The sequence below is a fragment of the Corvus moneduloides genome, chromosome Z (genome assembly GCF_009650955.1).
Source record: "Corvus moneduloides isolate bCorMon1 chromosome Z, bCorMon1.pri, whole genome shotgun sequence".
In the NCBI taxonomy this organism is placed as follows: Eukaryota; Metazoa; Chordata; class Aves; order Passeriformes; family Corvidae; genus Corvus; species Corvus moneduloides.
In genome coordinates this window covers 30,601,666-30,616,956 of record NC_045511.1, presented here as the reverse complement: position 1 = coordinate 30,616,956, position 15,291 = coordinate 30,601,666, and the positions used below count along the sequence as shown (strand labels likewise).

Below are 15,291 nucleotides of genomic sequence, written 5' to 3'. Positions count from 1 at the left end.
ACCCCATATAAGAACCACACTGATGAGAAATCCAAAGTTAACTAATTACACCTTGTTGGCAAGTTTGCGCCATCATCCATATTTTGATGTGACAAACCAAAGATCATGGCAATGAATCATCAACCTTATAGATCCTGCAAATGCTCTTCTATATCATTAGCATGCTAGTGTTTCAGTGCCACATTCCACAACACAATTCTGGGATTGTGTAGAGATCCCAAGCTGGCTCAGCCTAGACCTAGCTCTGACCTGACCTTGGTTGCACTCTGCCCTGCTATTCCTTAGACTGGCCCTGCTAACAAAATTGTGGTGCCAATACTTTTCCACAGCAAATCTGATGCAATTGCAGAAAGCTCTTCACAGAGTCAGCTCACAGGATCCATCCCTGTCAGTTGGCTAAGACAACGAAAACTAAAGCTGGAAAAGGCAAGCAGGGGTGCAACTTTATTCTGACTTTTCCCACTGCTCTCTCCACCATCACCACAGAGGTGATGTGACAGCAGTTACTGATCTAGGATAGAGCTTTCAACGTGCTAATTCTCTGCAGCATTTGGAAAGACTCCTATTCAAAGCATGTATGTTAGTGCTTTGTGCATCTCTTGCTACCTCTCTCTAGGTGTAACTTCCTCAGAGAAACAGAACACTTCAACTCACAGCACATCGGAGCCCCACGCTGTCGAGAACCCATGTTGCCACCAGACCAAATGGGATTGAGATGAGGAGGTACACCATTGAGAGCCAGTTGACCGTCTCCAGGGAAATGTGGAAGTAAGCAGCTGTCTTATCAGCCACAGGAGCAAACGTCAGCCACAGCTGCAGAATAGAGACCAAACACGGGTAAGCATGAACACCTCCAATGGAACAGAAATTCAGCATCCTCTCAAATTGAGTTGTGAAGAGGCTTGCTGTCTTAGTCTCTCCTTGAAATTAGGATGTTAAGGCTGATAAGAAAAGTTCAAACCCTCAGTGTCTGCAGTTACTTGGCCCAGCGCACCCCGTCCATTTCACTGCCTCATCCCCAATCCCCTAGTCCTGATGGTGGAGGCTGGCAAAAGCAGAAGTCAGTACCTTTTTCTGACCCCATGTTGAACATGTTGGCCCTGATGCACTTACTTACCTGATGTAAACCACATGGAATCCTTCTGTGTTAGCATAAACAAAACAGAAGCAGCCACCTCTGCAGCTAAGATCCTCTTAAACTCAGACTTGTATTTTCAGTTCCATTTGAAACGGCTGGATGTAGTCTTGTAAGAACAACTTTATGATGTGTCACCCAAGAGATAGATTATTCCCTGCTTTTCTATACACACTCAACGGTTAGAAAAGGACCTAGAAATTGCATTATTTAATGTATCAGAACACATAACAGGGAGAAGTACACACAGAAGAGGTATTTCAACAACTATCCACATTTTTCTTCCAGTTTTAGACATTGATTTCACAGTTCCTGTCTGCTTCTGGTTTCTTACAGGAACGATGAGACCTGCTTGATCCTAAAATCAGGTTCTGAGTTCACATCCACAAGAAAGAAAATGAGGTACTACAAATTAGAGGATGTTTTTGTAGATTCTTTGCCAAGATGCATCCTGGTGCTTTTCAAAAAGACTGGTCTGACCTGTCAAATGGCCTAACCATTCAATAATGTCGATGTGAGCTACTCCACTGTTAGAAGATGATCTTGCTGCTGACTACTCAAGGTTATAAAGTTTGTAGAAATGCGAACAAAAACTTCAGTTACAGCTTCCTACAAAAGAATTCCAGTCACTGTCACTTTCCAGGTACTCCCCTCTGCCATCACAAGCTTCCTCTTCACAGCCTGCATACTGCAGCCAGTATCAGATGTGGTGTTTATGTGTAACTGAAAAAGGCTTGGGTAAACTCAGAGGAAGGTGTGTTCCAACAATCTGCTTCTTGTTATTTCCAGTGTTCATGTTTGGGTTTTTTTTTTTCCTTACATGCTAGGGACGATTAAAACTACCACATTAGACAGGAGCAGAAGGGGAGATGGACTTTTCTTCTCCCTAGAGTTACTGTGTGAGAACAGCTGCATGCATTCTTTAGCCAGGCTTTTCTCCTAGCAGGGATGCAATGAGTAAATGGTAGCAACAGAGAAATTCTGAATATATTATCAGCAGCCTTGCAAGGACTCCTGGCATCAGCCCTTTCTTCTTCTCTGGAAGGAGCTGCCATGCCATATCTCCTGCATTTAGCTCAAAGCTCACATCACCATGCTGGGCTCAGACACACCTATGTGACATCAGTGAAGGGTCTGCTAGGGGATGGATGTGGTGTTTACTCAGTTTCTAGTCAGGTGAATGAAGATGCTAGCTGCTGAAGGAGCCTGCACTCTTAGACAACAAGGAGGCTAATTCAGGTCACTTCCCAGACTTCCATCAGACTGGGATGAGACTTTAAATGTTTAATTCTAATATAACTGTTTAGATGTTACAAGCATTACTAAGGCATGAGGATTAGTTTGCTTATGGGATGCTAAACTGATGCTAAAGAAACCGCAGCTGTGTATTTCCAGCAATAGCAGTTCTGGGTTCCTCAACGCCTTCCACATGGGGGTGGTGGTGATGAAACACTGTACCAGGCAACAGTAATTAAAGAGATGACACATTTTGTAAGCCAGCTTCAGGTACATTTTTACCTGCTCCTCTACACAAGATGCTCAACCATGCATTACGTCATTAGGAAAGTGATGCCACAAGCCAGAGCACACCATTTTGTGTTCACTGACTGTATGAATCTAGGTGATCTGGGATCAAGCACTCTGGTACAATTCCATTAGATGTAGTAAAACCATTTCTTGCAGAAAACCAAGCACGTGAGCTGCCCCATATTCCTATCCTGAGCAAGAGCTCCAGTTCTAGCATATCCATGTGAGAGCACAAAGGGTGGAAAGTTGCAGCCTTTCCAAGATGGAGCTTGTCCCTCAAAGTAGGAAGTGGGCTTATTTATGGGTCTGGAGAGAAAAAGTATGTTTCATTGTTTACCATGTGTTGCTCTAACAAAGAAATTCAGAACTGGGCAATGGAGCTCAAGCTGCAGCTGTAGTCAAAGAGGCCACCAAATGCCCCTGCAACAAAGAGGCAGCACTGTGGAGTTTTGCCTACACAGGGAAATAGTGAGTGTGCCACCTTCTGCTTTTGGTTTTCCCAGTTATGGTAACTTCACCCACAGTAGTTAGTAAGCTCTTCTGCTGGGAGCTAGAGCCCTTACCCTACATGTTTTTCTGAAACTTTGCACTGCCAAGGCTGGTACTTACACAGTGGCTGCCCTGATATAAGTCCCGTCAAGTGGAACAGGTGAAGAAGATGCAGCTCTTTCTAGTGAGGTCGAAGTCCTGTAAGCTCTAAAGATGGAACAGCCAGCGTGATAATATACTGTTTCTTCTCCAAAGGCAGGAATTTTAGTTCCTACACTCCTCTCCTGAGCTCAAGCCTTAGAAATATGTTCATCTCACTGTGGTTTCTGGGTTTAAAGATAGCAAAAGCTCCAGTGCATGCTAGTCTGCTCTGGAAGACATACCTCAGCACACACTCTTCACTATAAAAACTTGTGCTCAGCAGCTGAGGAAGAGAACAAAAGGGTCCCTGAAGATCCATAAGCCTGTTCTGGCTTGCACTGGAGTACAGCTGCAACTTCCACTGCACACAGCTGGCTGACTGGGGAGACATGCCCCCACACTAGAAGAAAAGAACAGAAGTGTTTTCTACCCAGAGTTTACCTATATCCTCAATTACAGGAGGGCTCCCTCCACACCTTCTTTAACAATGAAGCTTGTAGGGCCACCAGGGCCAAGGCACTGACACTCAAACTATCTGACTAGTACTGATGTTGGGAATGGTATTGGCTCCACTTTCAGCTCTCTTGCCCTCTGCTTTAACCTTCTTCTAGCTCACATTTTGTTTTTAATTCTCCTGCACCTCCCAGAGACTGCTTGGTCCCTTCTCCATTAACTGAGACTTAATCTCCATTCAAGGTGGCTGACAAGAAAGTTGGAGAGGGACTTTTCACAAGGCATATAGTGGTAGAACAACGGAGAGTGGCCTTAAAATAAGGGAGGGTAGATTCAGATCAGATATTAGGAAATTTACTGTAAGGTTGGTGAGGCACTGGAACAGGTTACACAGAGAGGTTATGGACTCTCCATTTCTGGAGGTGCTCAAAGTCAGGCTGGGTGAACAGCTTGGTCTAGTGGAAGGTGTCCCTCTCATGACAGAGGGGTTGGAACTAGGTGATCTTTAATGTCCCTTCTAGCCCACACCATTATATGATCATGACCCTGTGATAATTGCAGGCCTGCATGGGCATTCGTGTAATCAAAACAGGTTACAGCTGTTCTCATCCTGATTCCATTTCTAAGTTTTCCTGTTGCCCTTTCTGATATCCTTGTAAACTCTTAGCTGATTCCCAGACATGTATCCCACCCTCTTCCTCCCAGAATCAGCCCAAATCCTTTTGTTTTCCTCCTGCGCTCATTCCCCTTCTAACTCCATCTTCTCCTGGTTCAGTTCTTCCACCCTATTGCCTTTACTGTTTCCACTCCCACGCAGACTCTCCAGGACCTCCTTCACCTGCAGGATCTGGTTTCCCTCCACCCATTCCAAGGGATCCCAGTGCTTGTCCTTCCTTCCATTTCTGAAGGAGGTTACTGGTGAGCTGTGAGACACCAGTTCTCTGTCTGCAAAAGTAGCAAGGTGATGGCTGAAGGCATACACACTCTACGCTTTGGTAAGCTTTGGTAAGGTGTGAGCTGTAGAAGGCAGCATACATGACAGACGCAAGATTTTTGGAGCTCAAAGTGCAGTAATGATATACTGATGCATCACACATATAACTAGGTGCAGCCCTGCCAGAAGAAATGTCAAGCATGTGCTTCACAAAAGGCAAACTGGTAACCAGTGCCTACTTTCCTCATGAACAAATCAAGATTCTTACAGTGGAAAGCAAAACATTTGCAGAAAGGCAAACATATGCAATCAAGCAGGGTGGAAATCAGGCCCCTTTGCCATGTCAGTGGTAGTATCAGCTAGCAAAGATTGCTATATGGAGTGCTTTCATTGTCTGGCATACTGTATAGCTGACCAGATCATAGCAATGCCCCTGTAGTACCTTTTATGTACAGTTTTAAAGGGAGGAGCCAAGGGGAATATCTTGCATTAAATGGGAACTTCTGCTTCATAATAGGCACTAGCACAGCTTGCCAGTCCCACAGGCTTTGCCTACAGCAATTCTGCCAACCCCAGCATGCTTTCTTTCATGCACCCGCACACTGCTTACAAGGTGATGCAGGATGTCTTTCTGTGACATGGATGCTGCCTCCTTCTCCCCTGAGACAGGACGATGAAGCCCTTACACCAGAGTCCTCATCTTCAAGGTTAAAAGGGCCACACAGTTGGGAAGCAAATAGCCCCTGGGCTCAGCTGAAGGCACCCATGCTGACACAGGAGTCTAGGATGTTAGGACAGAGGCATGATCTTCAGAAAAGGCCAGATCCTTTGCCAAGATGTCTCTTTTAGCCTCTACAGCTCTCAGGAGAAGTAGCAGGAAAAAAGAGCAGCAGCTGTGCGCGCACGCGTATCTACAGGGGCACTGCAGGGGCAGACAGGTGTGGGTGAGGAGCGTGTGCACCCTGCCCTGGAGCATGCCAGGCACCACTTGTGCAGCTCTCCTTCCTCTCCCAAGTACACTAAGTGGTGGTGTAAGTCCTCCAGTTGGTGAGTCAGGAGCCACTTGGCCAAGTGTGAGCCAGCTCCAACCCCCTGCTCCAGTGCTCCTCCCCAGCACGCTCATACTGGTGAACACAGAACTGGGCAGTAAACACTCTTGGTTTCATTCTGTCTTCTTTCTGTGTCCCCAGTTCTGAAGCCAGAGAAAGTTTCTCCTGTGAAACACAAAGTTCCCACCTGTTCAGCTTCACAGGAAGGAGCAAAGAAGGAAGGAGCTATTTGCTTCAACAGTTTAATGCTAGAGCAGCTGTGAGCACACCATGAATACTCTTAAACATTAAGCCTTCAGATGAAAAAAACCACACTCAGAACCACAGCATAAGTTTGGCAAAACAAATCTGGGAAGAAACCACAGGCAGAGTTACGTCACCCCCCATCAGCAGCACTGCAAGAGACAGCTGGGGATAAATCATCTAAGCTTAGCTGTGGTCAGAACATCCTCTCTGCCCAGGACTTCGGGCACCAAGTGTTTTACGCTGATGCCTGCTTACAGCCTTCTTAACATAAGGCAGGAGTTTCTTACACTATATTGTCAGCTAAAAATTAGCCCTATTTAGGAAATGAGAACAAATTCCTGCTAAGGTAGTACCCACTTTGTGCAGCAGGGAGAGACAGATGCTTTTAAACTCGGGTCAGTAATAAAGGCACAAGTAAGGGGCTGTAAGGGGCTATTTATCGTTGGTGTAAAAATATAGATATAGATATGGATATAGAGGTATCATATTAACCCCACTCTGCTGCGGTTAATGAAGGGATTTCACACAATGAAGCGGAGTGGGAGGATATAGGGAAGAGTGCCCCTTTCATCACCACATGGTCTGGTCTGGATTTGCTCAATCACACTCTAAACCAGACTGAACTAAGAAATACTCCTTTCTCAGCCTGCCCTTGCTGCATGACCAAATGTGCTGTCCCTGCAGTTAAACTGCTTCTACTTTGTCTTCCAGACAATGACAATCTCCCGCACTCAGTACTGTCTTCTGATTCCTGCTTATAGTGACACCAAAGGCCACTAATAGAAAACTGCATGTATATGGACAAGACTGGGGAATACAAGGCATCATTCTGGAATCTTGGTCCAACAAATGAGGTCCAAGTCAGACAATTCCAAAGTCACGTGTCCTTACTGTAGGCATTTGCAGATAGCCTGAGAGAGGTGTACATAGAACAAAGTGCTGCATGCAACATCTTCACAGGAATTGAGGACACATCTTAACTTGCAGGGCAATTTTTGACACCACAGAACTGATAAATTAATCTTTTCATCTGGAACTTTTAAACAGCAACCAACCACTTTGATTTCATGGTCTTTCAACCACTCCCTCCATTTTAATGTGATTTTTATCCAGAACATTTAGGAGAAGCTTTAGCATCAGGAAATGTTTGCTTAATACTTTATATGTCAGCAGAGTTGCCATTCCAGATCTTTGCAATGGCTTAGAAACAGAAATTCCACTCTAGGATATTTATTAGGCACACAGTTTTGAAGTTCTGGCCTAATTTCATACCACGGAAAAATAATACTGTGGAAGTCAGGAAGTTGTCAAAAGACAAAGGAGACAGAACAGGTCAGTCTTCCAGGGCTATAAAGTTTTCAGCAACACACTGAGAATGCAGTAATACTTGCAGATGGAAGGATCTGTTTAAGAAACCCTCCAGTTTCACTGTTAAGGTTTCAGCAAAGTCAAAATCTAACAAGACATCATGGAAAAGGCTTGGTACAGCTTTCTTCTCCCGTGCTGTCACTGTCCACTTCTAGCAGGGTGTGTTTATTTCTTGCCACATAATGTTCTTCTGCTGTGCCAATTTAACTGCAAACAAGCTGTGAGGCTTTTCTGCAGGATACTTTTTTACACTCTTAAAGGATACAATGATTTTCCATTGAGAAGGTGCATACATTTTTTTTTTTCCATATACAGCCAAATTCTCACTATGTTTTTCTATTTCTCTGCTCCAGCACTCTTACATCATGGAATACCTAATCTTCCTTCAAAGCATTTAAATGTTTGCAGGTTGCAGTGCCTGATCTTGTCTGCCAGCCAGCCTGCATTTACAGCAGGGTAATCCTCAAGAACATGAATAATTCTACATCAGTCTGATAATTATCAACAACGTCCTCAATGACTTGATGAGCAAAGATCTGGGCTTCTTTTTCATATACTAAACCTTCATAAGAGGAAACTTTATGGGTTTATCTCTGTAACTACTGAACTTAATTTAAATCTGTTCAACAGGTAGGGTATGATCTGGCATCCCATTTTTTCAAGTCTCTCAGAATAAGGCAGTAAGAGTAGGCAAAAAGAAGTTCATACAACCATCTGTTCAGTGCCAAATTACTCCTACAGTGTTGTGTATATGCAACAGACCCCGAAAGGAAACTTGCTTCTTTTCCTGACCAGATAACTCTGCTGTCACAGGCCAGCAATGCGGCGAGTTAACTCCTGTTCCTCTCCCACGGCGTTTCAACACTGCTCTGCTATTCTCCGGCTAGAAACATGTGACCCTCACAGACGATGAATACTTTCTCTGTCTCCCCATGGCCTACGAAGGGGACTCGGCAGCAACTTTTGCTGTGCTCCAGCACGTATTTTGCTTCATCCTAGTCTGACTTGACGCTGCGGTACTTCCTGCTGTGCTCTTGGAGATCACACACACCCTCCCGCCCCATCCTGCCCTTCCCCCGTCACCACCCCTCGGTGTCCCGGATCCCACCGGTCAGAAAGGAAAGCGTGCAGGCTGGGGTCGTAACCGGAACAACAAAGTTCAAAAGTAAAAGCCGCTTATTCCGTCCCTGAGTCGCTGTCAGGCTGAGGCTTCTCTGAACTGCGCGCGTACAACCGAGTCCCGGTGCTCAAAGGATGAGGAGGTGGGTTTGAGACAAGGCACTGGGGCAGAGCCCTGAGGGCTGCCTGGCTGCTTCTAGGAAGAAAGAGGAGGTAGTTTTGGCTCTGGCGAGCCATGTCAGCCTGTCTTCCCTCCGCAGCAGCAGAAGCAGCCAGAGCTGCTCTCCAGATCTGCTGCACGGAGAGGCGGCAGGGAAGGGCTGTGTGCCCTGCCTGCTCCGCGCCTCCGCCTGCTGCTCGGGCACCCGGGGCTGCCGGCGGCCGCCCCTTTCCCCACCACCCCGGAGGAGCGTCCCAACCCCAGGCCGGCTGCGGGAGCGGCTGCCCGCGGCGGGAGAGGCGGCCGCCGCGCCGCACTCACCATGGCGTTGGAGCAGTTCAGCAGGCACACGACGGCCAGCAGAAACCACCGCCGCCGGTACGTCTTGAACTCGGCCGGCGGCCCCAGGCTGCGCTCCCCCAGCAAGCTGGCCGCCTCGGCACCCTCCATCGCGGCTCGGCTCGGCACTGCCCCGTCCGGCCCCGCCCCACCGCCCTTCTCGGGGCGGCCCCGGCCGCGCCGCCGCTCGGCACGGCACGGTACGGCACGGCGTGGCTGGGGCTGCGCTGCGGGCGCGCCCTCGCTGCGGAGCCGCGCCGGGCCGAGCGCCAGCCCTTCCCCGCCGAGCCGAGTCTGCCTTGCCGCACTCCTCAGCGGGGAAAAGCCCGGTGCTCCGCATCGGGGCTGCTGAGGGGCGCGGGAAGTGGGGCGCCCTGGCGAGGAGACGCCTCTCCTGCTCGTGTGTCCTTAAAGCGACAACATCAGCATCGCCAGCGTCACTAATGCCCGCTGACGGCTCCGCGTTACCGTGGGAGTCACCGTTAGCTCTCGCCTTCGGGCAGCACCCGAGCGGCAGCTGCCGCGGCTGGGGGCGCTGGTGGTGGCATGAGGAGGGAGAAGCCTTGCTGGAGTAGCCCTCTCCCTGTCAGCCACAGGATATATAGTTTGGTTATGGATTTGTATGACTGGTTTTGCTGCAGACAGCATATTTTCTTTCCCCGATGCAGAGACACCCACACTAGGTGTAATCTCCTACTCAAAAAGTAGCCAAGGGAAAAAGCCAAGAATGCAAAGGAAAAGCCTCCCCTGCTTCCAAACAAGACCTGTGACTTCTGATCAGTTGAACATTGGTCATGCCTGGATGTCTTTACCCTAACTCTGAGATCTAAATACCCTCACACACCCACCACACACCAACTGCTTGGCCTCAGCAGTACTGAGCTGACAGGCTGATGGATTCCAGAAACGGCCCCAAAATACTAACATCTACCATGTCACCTCTTGCTCAGCCCTTTGAAATCCTTGTGCCATTCCTTACCACAACCTGCTAGGAGAACAACACCCTCTCAATAAGAGGCTGAGGTCACTTACTGTTAGAAGAACTTTACACTGAATGCTTTGAGCATATTTGGAAGAATGGGTAAGGAAGGTTATCCTGCATGCCAGTATTCTCTCATGAACAATTTTAGCTCAAATTTTCTGGGGTGGAAGAGGAGTAGGGAGTGGGGAGAGGAAAATGAGGGAGAAGAAATCATCTCTAGCCCATGTCAAGTCTGTTGTTTCAGGGTAGAGGGAAGCATGGGTTATTTGTGCTAGTGAGCAACCTTTACTGACTGATAGATTGTATCTCCTTGTCTCTCTCAGTTGGAATTAGGGGTTGACATTTAGTAAGAGCAGTTGACATTTTGTAACAGCAAGCGGAAATATAAAGGTAATATTATTGATTGACATGCTCCTCTGTCTACAAATGCCTGACCTCGTTTGCCCTGTGTGTGAGCTGCTGACACAAATGTGCACTGCTGTTTGTATGTTGTAGGCTGACGCACAGTGACTTCTGCCCTGCTCTGGAAAGGCATGCAGTTATCTGGGTTGTGTGCACAAGTGAACTGCCCTCCTGATCCAGCAATGCTGTCACGTGGGGAGAAACTTGTACATCAACGTGCTAGAAAGAGGCCCAAGTGTGTGGGGCAGCAGAAAGGCACAGCGGCCAGCGCTCACCAGAAGAACCATCATTCCCTCCTCACCCTGGTCTCTCCTGGCAGACAAACCCTGTGTGAAAATGAACTTCACTAAGGCTCTGTCTACATGATCATCACTGTGCTCACTCTTTTTTCTGCTTAAAATCTTTATCGTTAAAGATATCTGAACAATGCTATCAGAAACCAAGATCCCATGTGAAATTCCTTTACTGATTAATTTTGTTAAAATATGTTAAAAGCCCAAATTGCATATATTTGTAGGACCGATCAGAATCAAGTCTGCCCTATTTAGCCCCTTTCTGTATTATTTATGTTGAGATAATGTGGTGTGCTGTTTTCTACTTGAAATAGGGTCCCATAGCAAATTGGAGCTGAATGGTGAGGGATGTGCTTTCTGTAAGAGCTCTGTCACTTTGGGTGCAGACATCAGAAATCCAGTGTCAAACAGGCCACAGAAAGGGAAAAAGACATTGCAGCAGGAGAGAACTGCTTTGCTGTTTGGAGCAGAACAATTTACTCCCACACCTGGGAGTAATTAAATGTTTTTCTCCACTTATCTTTCTAGATGTATTGCCTTGCTGTATGTACCCTGTGAGGACTGGTTTGGGGGTGCAGGAGGATAAGAGTACTTAGAGCAGCTCTTCGCAAACTCATTCCTCTGTTCTATACCACATCCTCTATGAACAGGGTACCATTCGTACTGACAGCATAACAAGGACAGCAACAGGATTAGTGTTGAAGGAGAATGGCCTCATCTGCCCTGCATCTTCTCATTCTTTCCTGGTGCTCTGTTTCTTCCTTCCTTTCTCCCCAGTGTCACCCTCTCTTTTGCATACCTAAGCACATCCTATCCCTATTTTCATCCTCGTTCTTGTTTCTAGGAACTGGAAGCATAAGCCAGATGTCTGCTTCTCAGTTAAGCAGTTTCTTGTTTTGTAAGTACTTGTACTGAGATACCTGTAGTCTCTGATGTGTGAGCATATCTAATATACACTGAACAGATACAACTATGCAACTGATACGGTAAGTGTGGGAAAGAAAATTTTCAGCAATGGAGTAGTTGAAGTCTCTGTACTTTGGTTGAAAATGGAAATGGCAATGAAATAACTTAGTCTTGGAAGAGAATTTTGCACTCATAGCGCTTTTCCAGCATTCAGACCCCATGATGGTAATTACAGGATCATCCAGTTCAAAGCAGGGTCAGAAACTGTCATTAAAAGGGAAGGGAGCACCCAAGATTTGTAGATGCTCATGGTTGAAATAAATTACAAGTCAGAGGGTCCACAAAAGCTTACAAAGTTTTATTAGTAAATGACTCTTGGCATGTAAATTGGTGTAAGCACATGGCACTGGGTTTGGGTAATGGGGTAGGGTGAAGGGGAACAGAGGGATGAATTGAAGAGGAGGAGAAAGAGTGTGAGGAAAAAAGGGAGAAGGTGAGATCACCAGTTCTGGCTCCAGCACTGATCCAGCTGATGGTATGTTCAGGGTTCTGGGAATGCCTGCACACCTGGGCTTTATGGGGGTACCTTTTATAGATAAATCCCCCCATCTTGGAGATCAGTTTCTCACTTTCTATGCACATCAGGAATCCTGTGCAGTCCATTCCTCTAGACCTTTCTGGAAATGGGTCAGAAGGCTTTGGGGATCTTTGGTGGTCTCCATCCCCTCTTACAGTCCATGACCCCTTCTCAGCCTCATCCCTGCACTTGTGCTGTGCTGTCCTCATCTCCAGAAGCCAGAAAAAGGATGTTTGTCCCAGAAATGTGCTACCCTACCTCCTTATGGCCTCTTCTCCAGCCACGTCCTGCTCTTTCTCAGTGTGTTATCACCAACAATCCATGGCTGGCTCCACAGCTACCTGGCTGTCAGTGTTTGACACATACACATTAGTCCCCTAGGATTCTACAGCAATGAAGTCAGACCAGTTTGCTTAGGACTCAATCTGGTCTTGAAAACCCTCAGCAATGGAGACTGCACAACCTCTTTGGGCAGTTGATTCTGCTGCTGGATCAGTCCTAGGATAGGTGCCACAACACAGTCCTCAGAGTACAACTCATTAAGTGTAACCCTCTGACCTCATTTAAAGTTGGATCAGCTAGCTACGCATCCAGACCATAATGTCTTAAGTTAAATACAAGAACACTGGTAGACAGAGTTGAAAATGTTACTAAATTCATGGTGACATCCATTGCTCTCACCCATCCACAAATACCATTCTTTTATCAAAAAAGGGCCATCAGGCACATTCACAGTTATGTTCTATCCTTGGTGAACCTGTACTGATTATTCACAATTGCCTACTTCTTACTCATGTGTTCAGAAATATCATGCAAGGGAACTTGTTTCATGATTATTTTCCCAGGGACTGAAGTGTGACTGGACAGTCTGCAGTTGCTTGAGCTGTTCTTTCAGTTCTTTTTAAGTATAGGTGCAACATTTCTGCAGTTGTCAGGGGTATCCATGGCTCCTCAAAGATCATAAAAAGTGATCTTGGGGCTGGCATCAGACAGCTCTCTCAGCATCCTTGGACACAGCCCTTGTGTTTCCATGGACTTGTATAAGCCAGTAATTTCCCCAGTCATTTCTCACTCACCCACTCATGGTCATCTCTGCCCTCCATGAATCCCAGGTCTGAAGGCCTGGGAGACCTTGCTGTGTAAAGAAGGCATTCAGTTCCTTAGGTTTGACTGTGTCCACTTTCAGGACATCACCCAGCCTACTCAGTGACCGGATGCCATTTTCCTTGTTCAGCTACTTACCATTTAGCAGCTGAAGCTCTTTTTGTTACTATTGACATGCAAGTTAAAATTCCAGCTGAGCTTTTACTTTCCTGACACCATCCCTACATGCCCAGGCAATGTTTTTAAATTCCTCCTGTGTAGTCCATCCCTGCTTCCATCTTCTGTATATTCTTATTTTGCATTGGAGTTTTGCCACAATTCCCTACTGACCCAAGCTGGTCTGCTTATTTCTCTTTTTTTCCTGAAAACTGAGATGGCCTCTTCTAACACTTGGTTGAAGCTTCAGTGATCTTGTCACTGCTGGAAAGAGTGACAGAGTGAAAAGCAGCTCCTTTACCTGCTGTGCAGTGAAAGAGGTAGGGAACAAGATGTCCTGAGCTGCAGAACTAAGAAGTCAGATACCTTAGGGCTGCACCTTCAGGTTGACTAGCACTGAGTAAGTTGCAACCCTTTCATCATGGTTGGGGCATTAGTAACACCATCCTGCATGGGTCATCTGCTTGCTGCTGACACTGCAGGTTTTCTGTGCTGCAGTGCTAACAGGTTCTTCTCTCTCTTTAGCCACAGATTTTCATGAAAGTGTAGGGACTTTGCTGCTGTTGAGAATGTTGTCCCGCTGTCATGTATCATTAAAGCTTGGTAACATTAAAAAAAAGAAAGAAAGAAAGAAAGGGGAAGAAAATAGGCAAACTTACTAGTTTTGTGCATTCTGTACTATCTAAGGAGCCCACATGGTACCTGAAAGTGTAATTAATGGCCATGCAGGCTCATAAAATACAAAATGTGTGTATGGGGGTGGAGGTGGAAATAGGATTGCTCAAGCAATTTTTATGCTGGCGTTTCCTAATGTTTTAATGTTTAAATTAGCAAGTCTTAATTAATTTTCATTACATAAAAATATGGTGAAAAGTGCTGTTGTTACATAAATGGATCCACTGTCCATTGCTGTTTTCTTGCTGGGTCTCAGAAACATAAGGAGGGTTCCCCAAGGAATCCTGAATTTTGTTTAATCTGGACGTTTTAATGCTAATTAAAGTGTGTATTTGTTTGGTTTGTAGCAGAGAGGGCTCTGAAGACTCAGTCTGCAAACCTGAAGGCCAGCAAGCACACTGTTTGTTTCCACAGTGCACACTGGAAGGTGAATTGGAAGAAACTAGTTAAATCTTTATGTCAAAGACTGCCATGGTACAAGTCTAACCCTTTGTGGAGCAGATCATACATTAAAAACAACAGCAACAATAAAAGATTTAAAAAGGGAGAGCAATTGTTGAGTGCACAGAGCAAACTAGCAGCAAAGTATCTCCCAGACTGCAATAGAGTATTGCATAGGCAAGTTCCGCATTACTGGCAGGTATGGAGAGGAAACAGGAATGCAGAAGTCACTGCACTGGCATGTTTGCAGACTGCTGAACCACACACTTTCCTCCAGACACAGATTATCTGCTTGCTTCAACAAACAGACCAAAACAGACCAGTCAAATCACGAAAAATATTACAGGAGACAGCAAAATGCATGTCCAACACTCCGGGTAGCAAACCAGTTGTCCAGTGGCTGAATCTCTTCACAGTCCTGGGAATGATTCCTCTTGCTCCTATCTCTGGCAGCTGTGAGTCTGGAACACCAACTGTAAGGGAACTGTGAGCAGCTGCAAAAAGCATGGGAAGCTAAGTCACCTCTGCTGCTCTGTGAAAGACTAGTTCATCATGCAGTCTCATCTCACAATCATTTTCTCCAGGATAAGTTGTCTTGCTCCTTCCTCCTTGTGCAGACGTTCCTTCTCCCAAAGCTGAGTATAGATCTGTCTTTGTAGCTGTAGCCATTCCTGCAAATGGGAATATCCAACCTCACAAGAGGTCTTTTTTGGCCAAAACAAATTACATATGCCTTAGAAAGTTCTGCGTGTGGACTCTATGAATGTGAAGTAAAGCATGCTCTTGACTGCTGTA

At 46.2% G+C, this 15,291-nt stretch overlaps 1 protein-coding gene and 1 long non-coding RNA gene across 3 annotated transcripts in view; one reads left to right on the top strand and one right to left on the bottom strand.

Annotated features, from left to right (window-relative positions):
• Positions 1-9,110, bottom strand: part of SLC49A3 (solute carrier family 49 member 3) — a 24,931-nt gene extending 15,821 nt beyond the window's left edge. The window contains exons 1-2 of one of the 2 annotated variants that reach the window (XM_032095630.1): positions 8,943-9,110; positions 655-813 (exon numbers count right to left, since the gene is read on the bottom strand). In XM_032095630.1, the coding sequence (XP_031951521.1) occupies positions 655-813; positions 8,943-9,071 (288 nt within the window). In that variant the 5' untranslated portion in view covers positions 9,072-9,110. The remainder of the gene's footprint in view (positions 1-654; positions 814-8,942) is intronic. The other variant, XM_032095628.1, reaches the window with a different exon arrangement.
• LOC116437654 lies at positions 8,413-15,291 on the top strand. The gene is made up of 2 exons (XR_004237406.1): positions 8,413-8,604; positions 10,438-15,291. It is a non-coding gene; the product is annotated as an uncharacterized LOC116437654 (long non-coding RNA).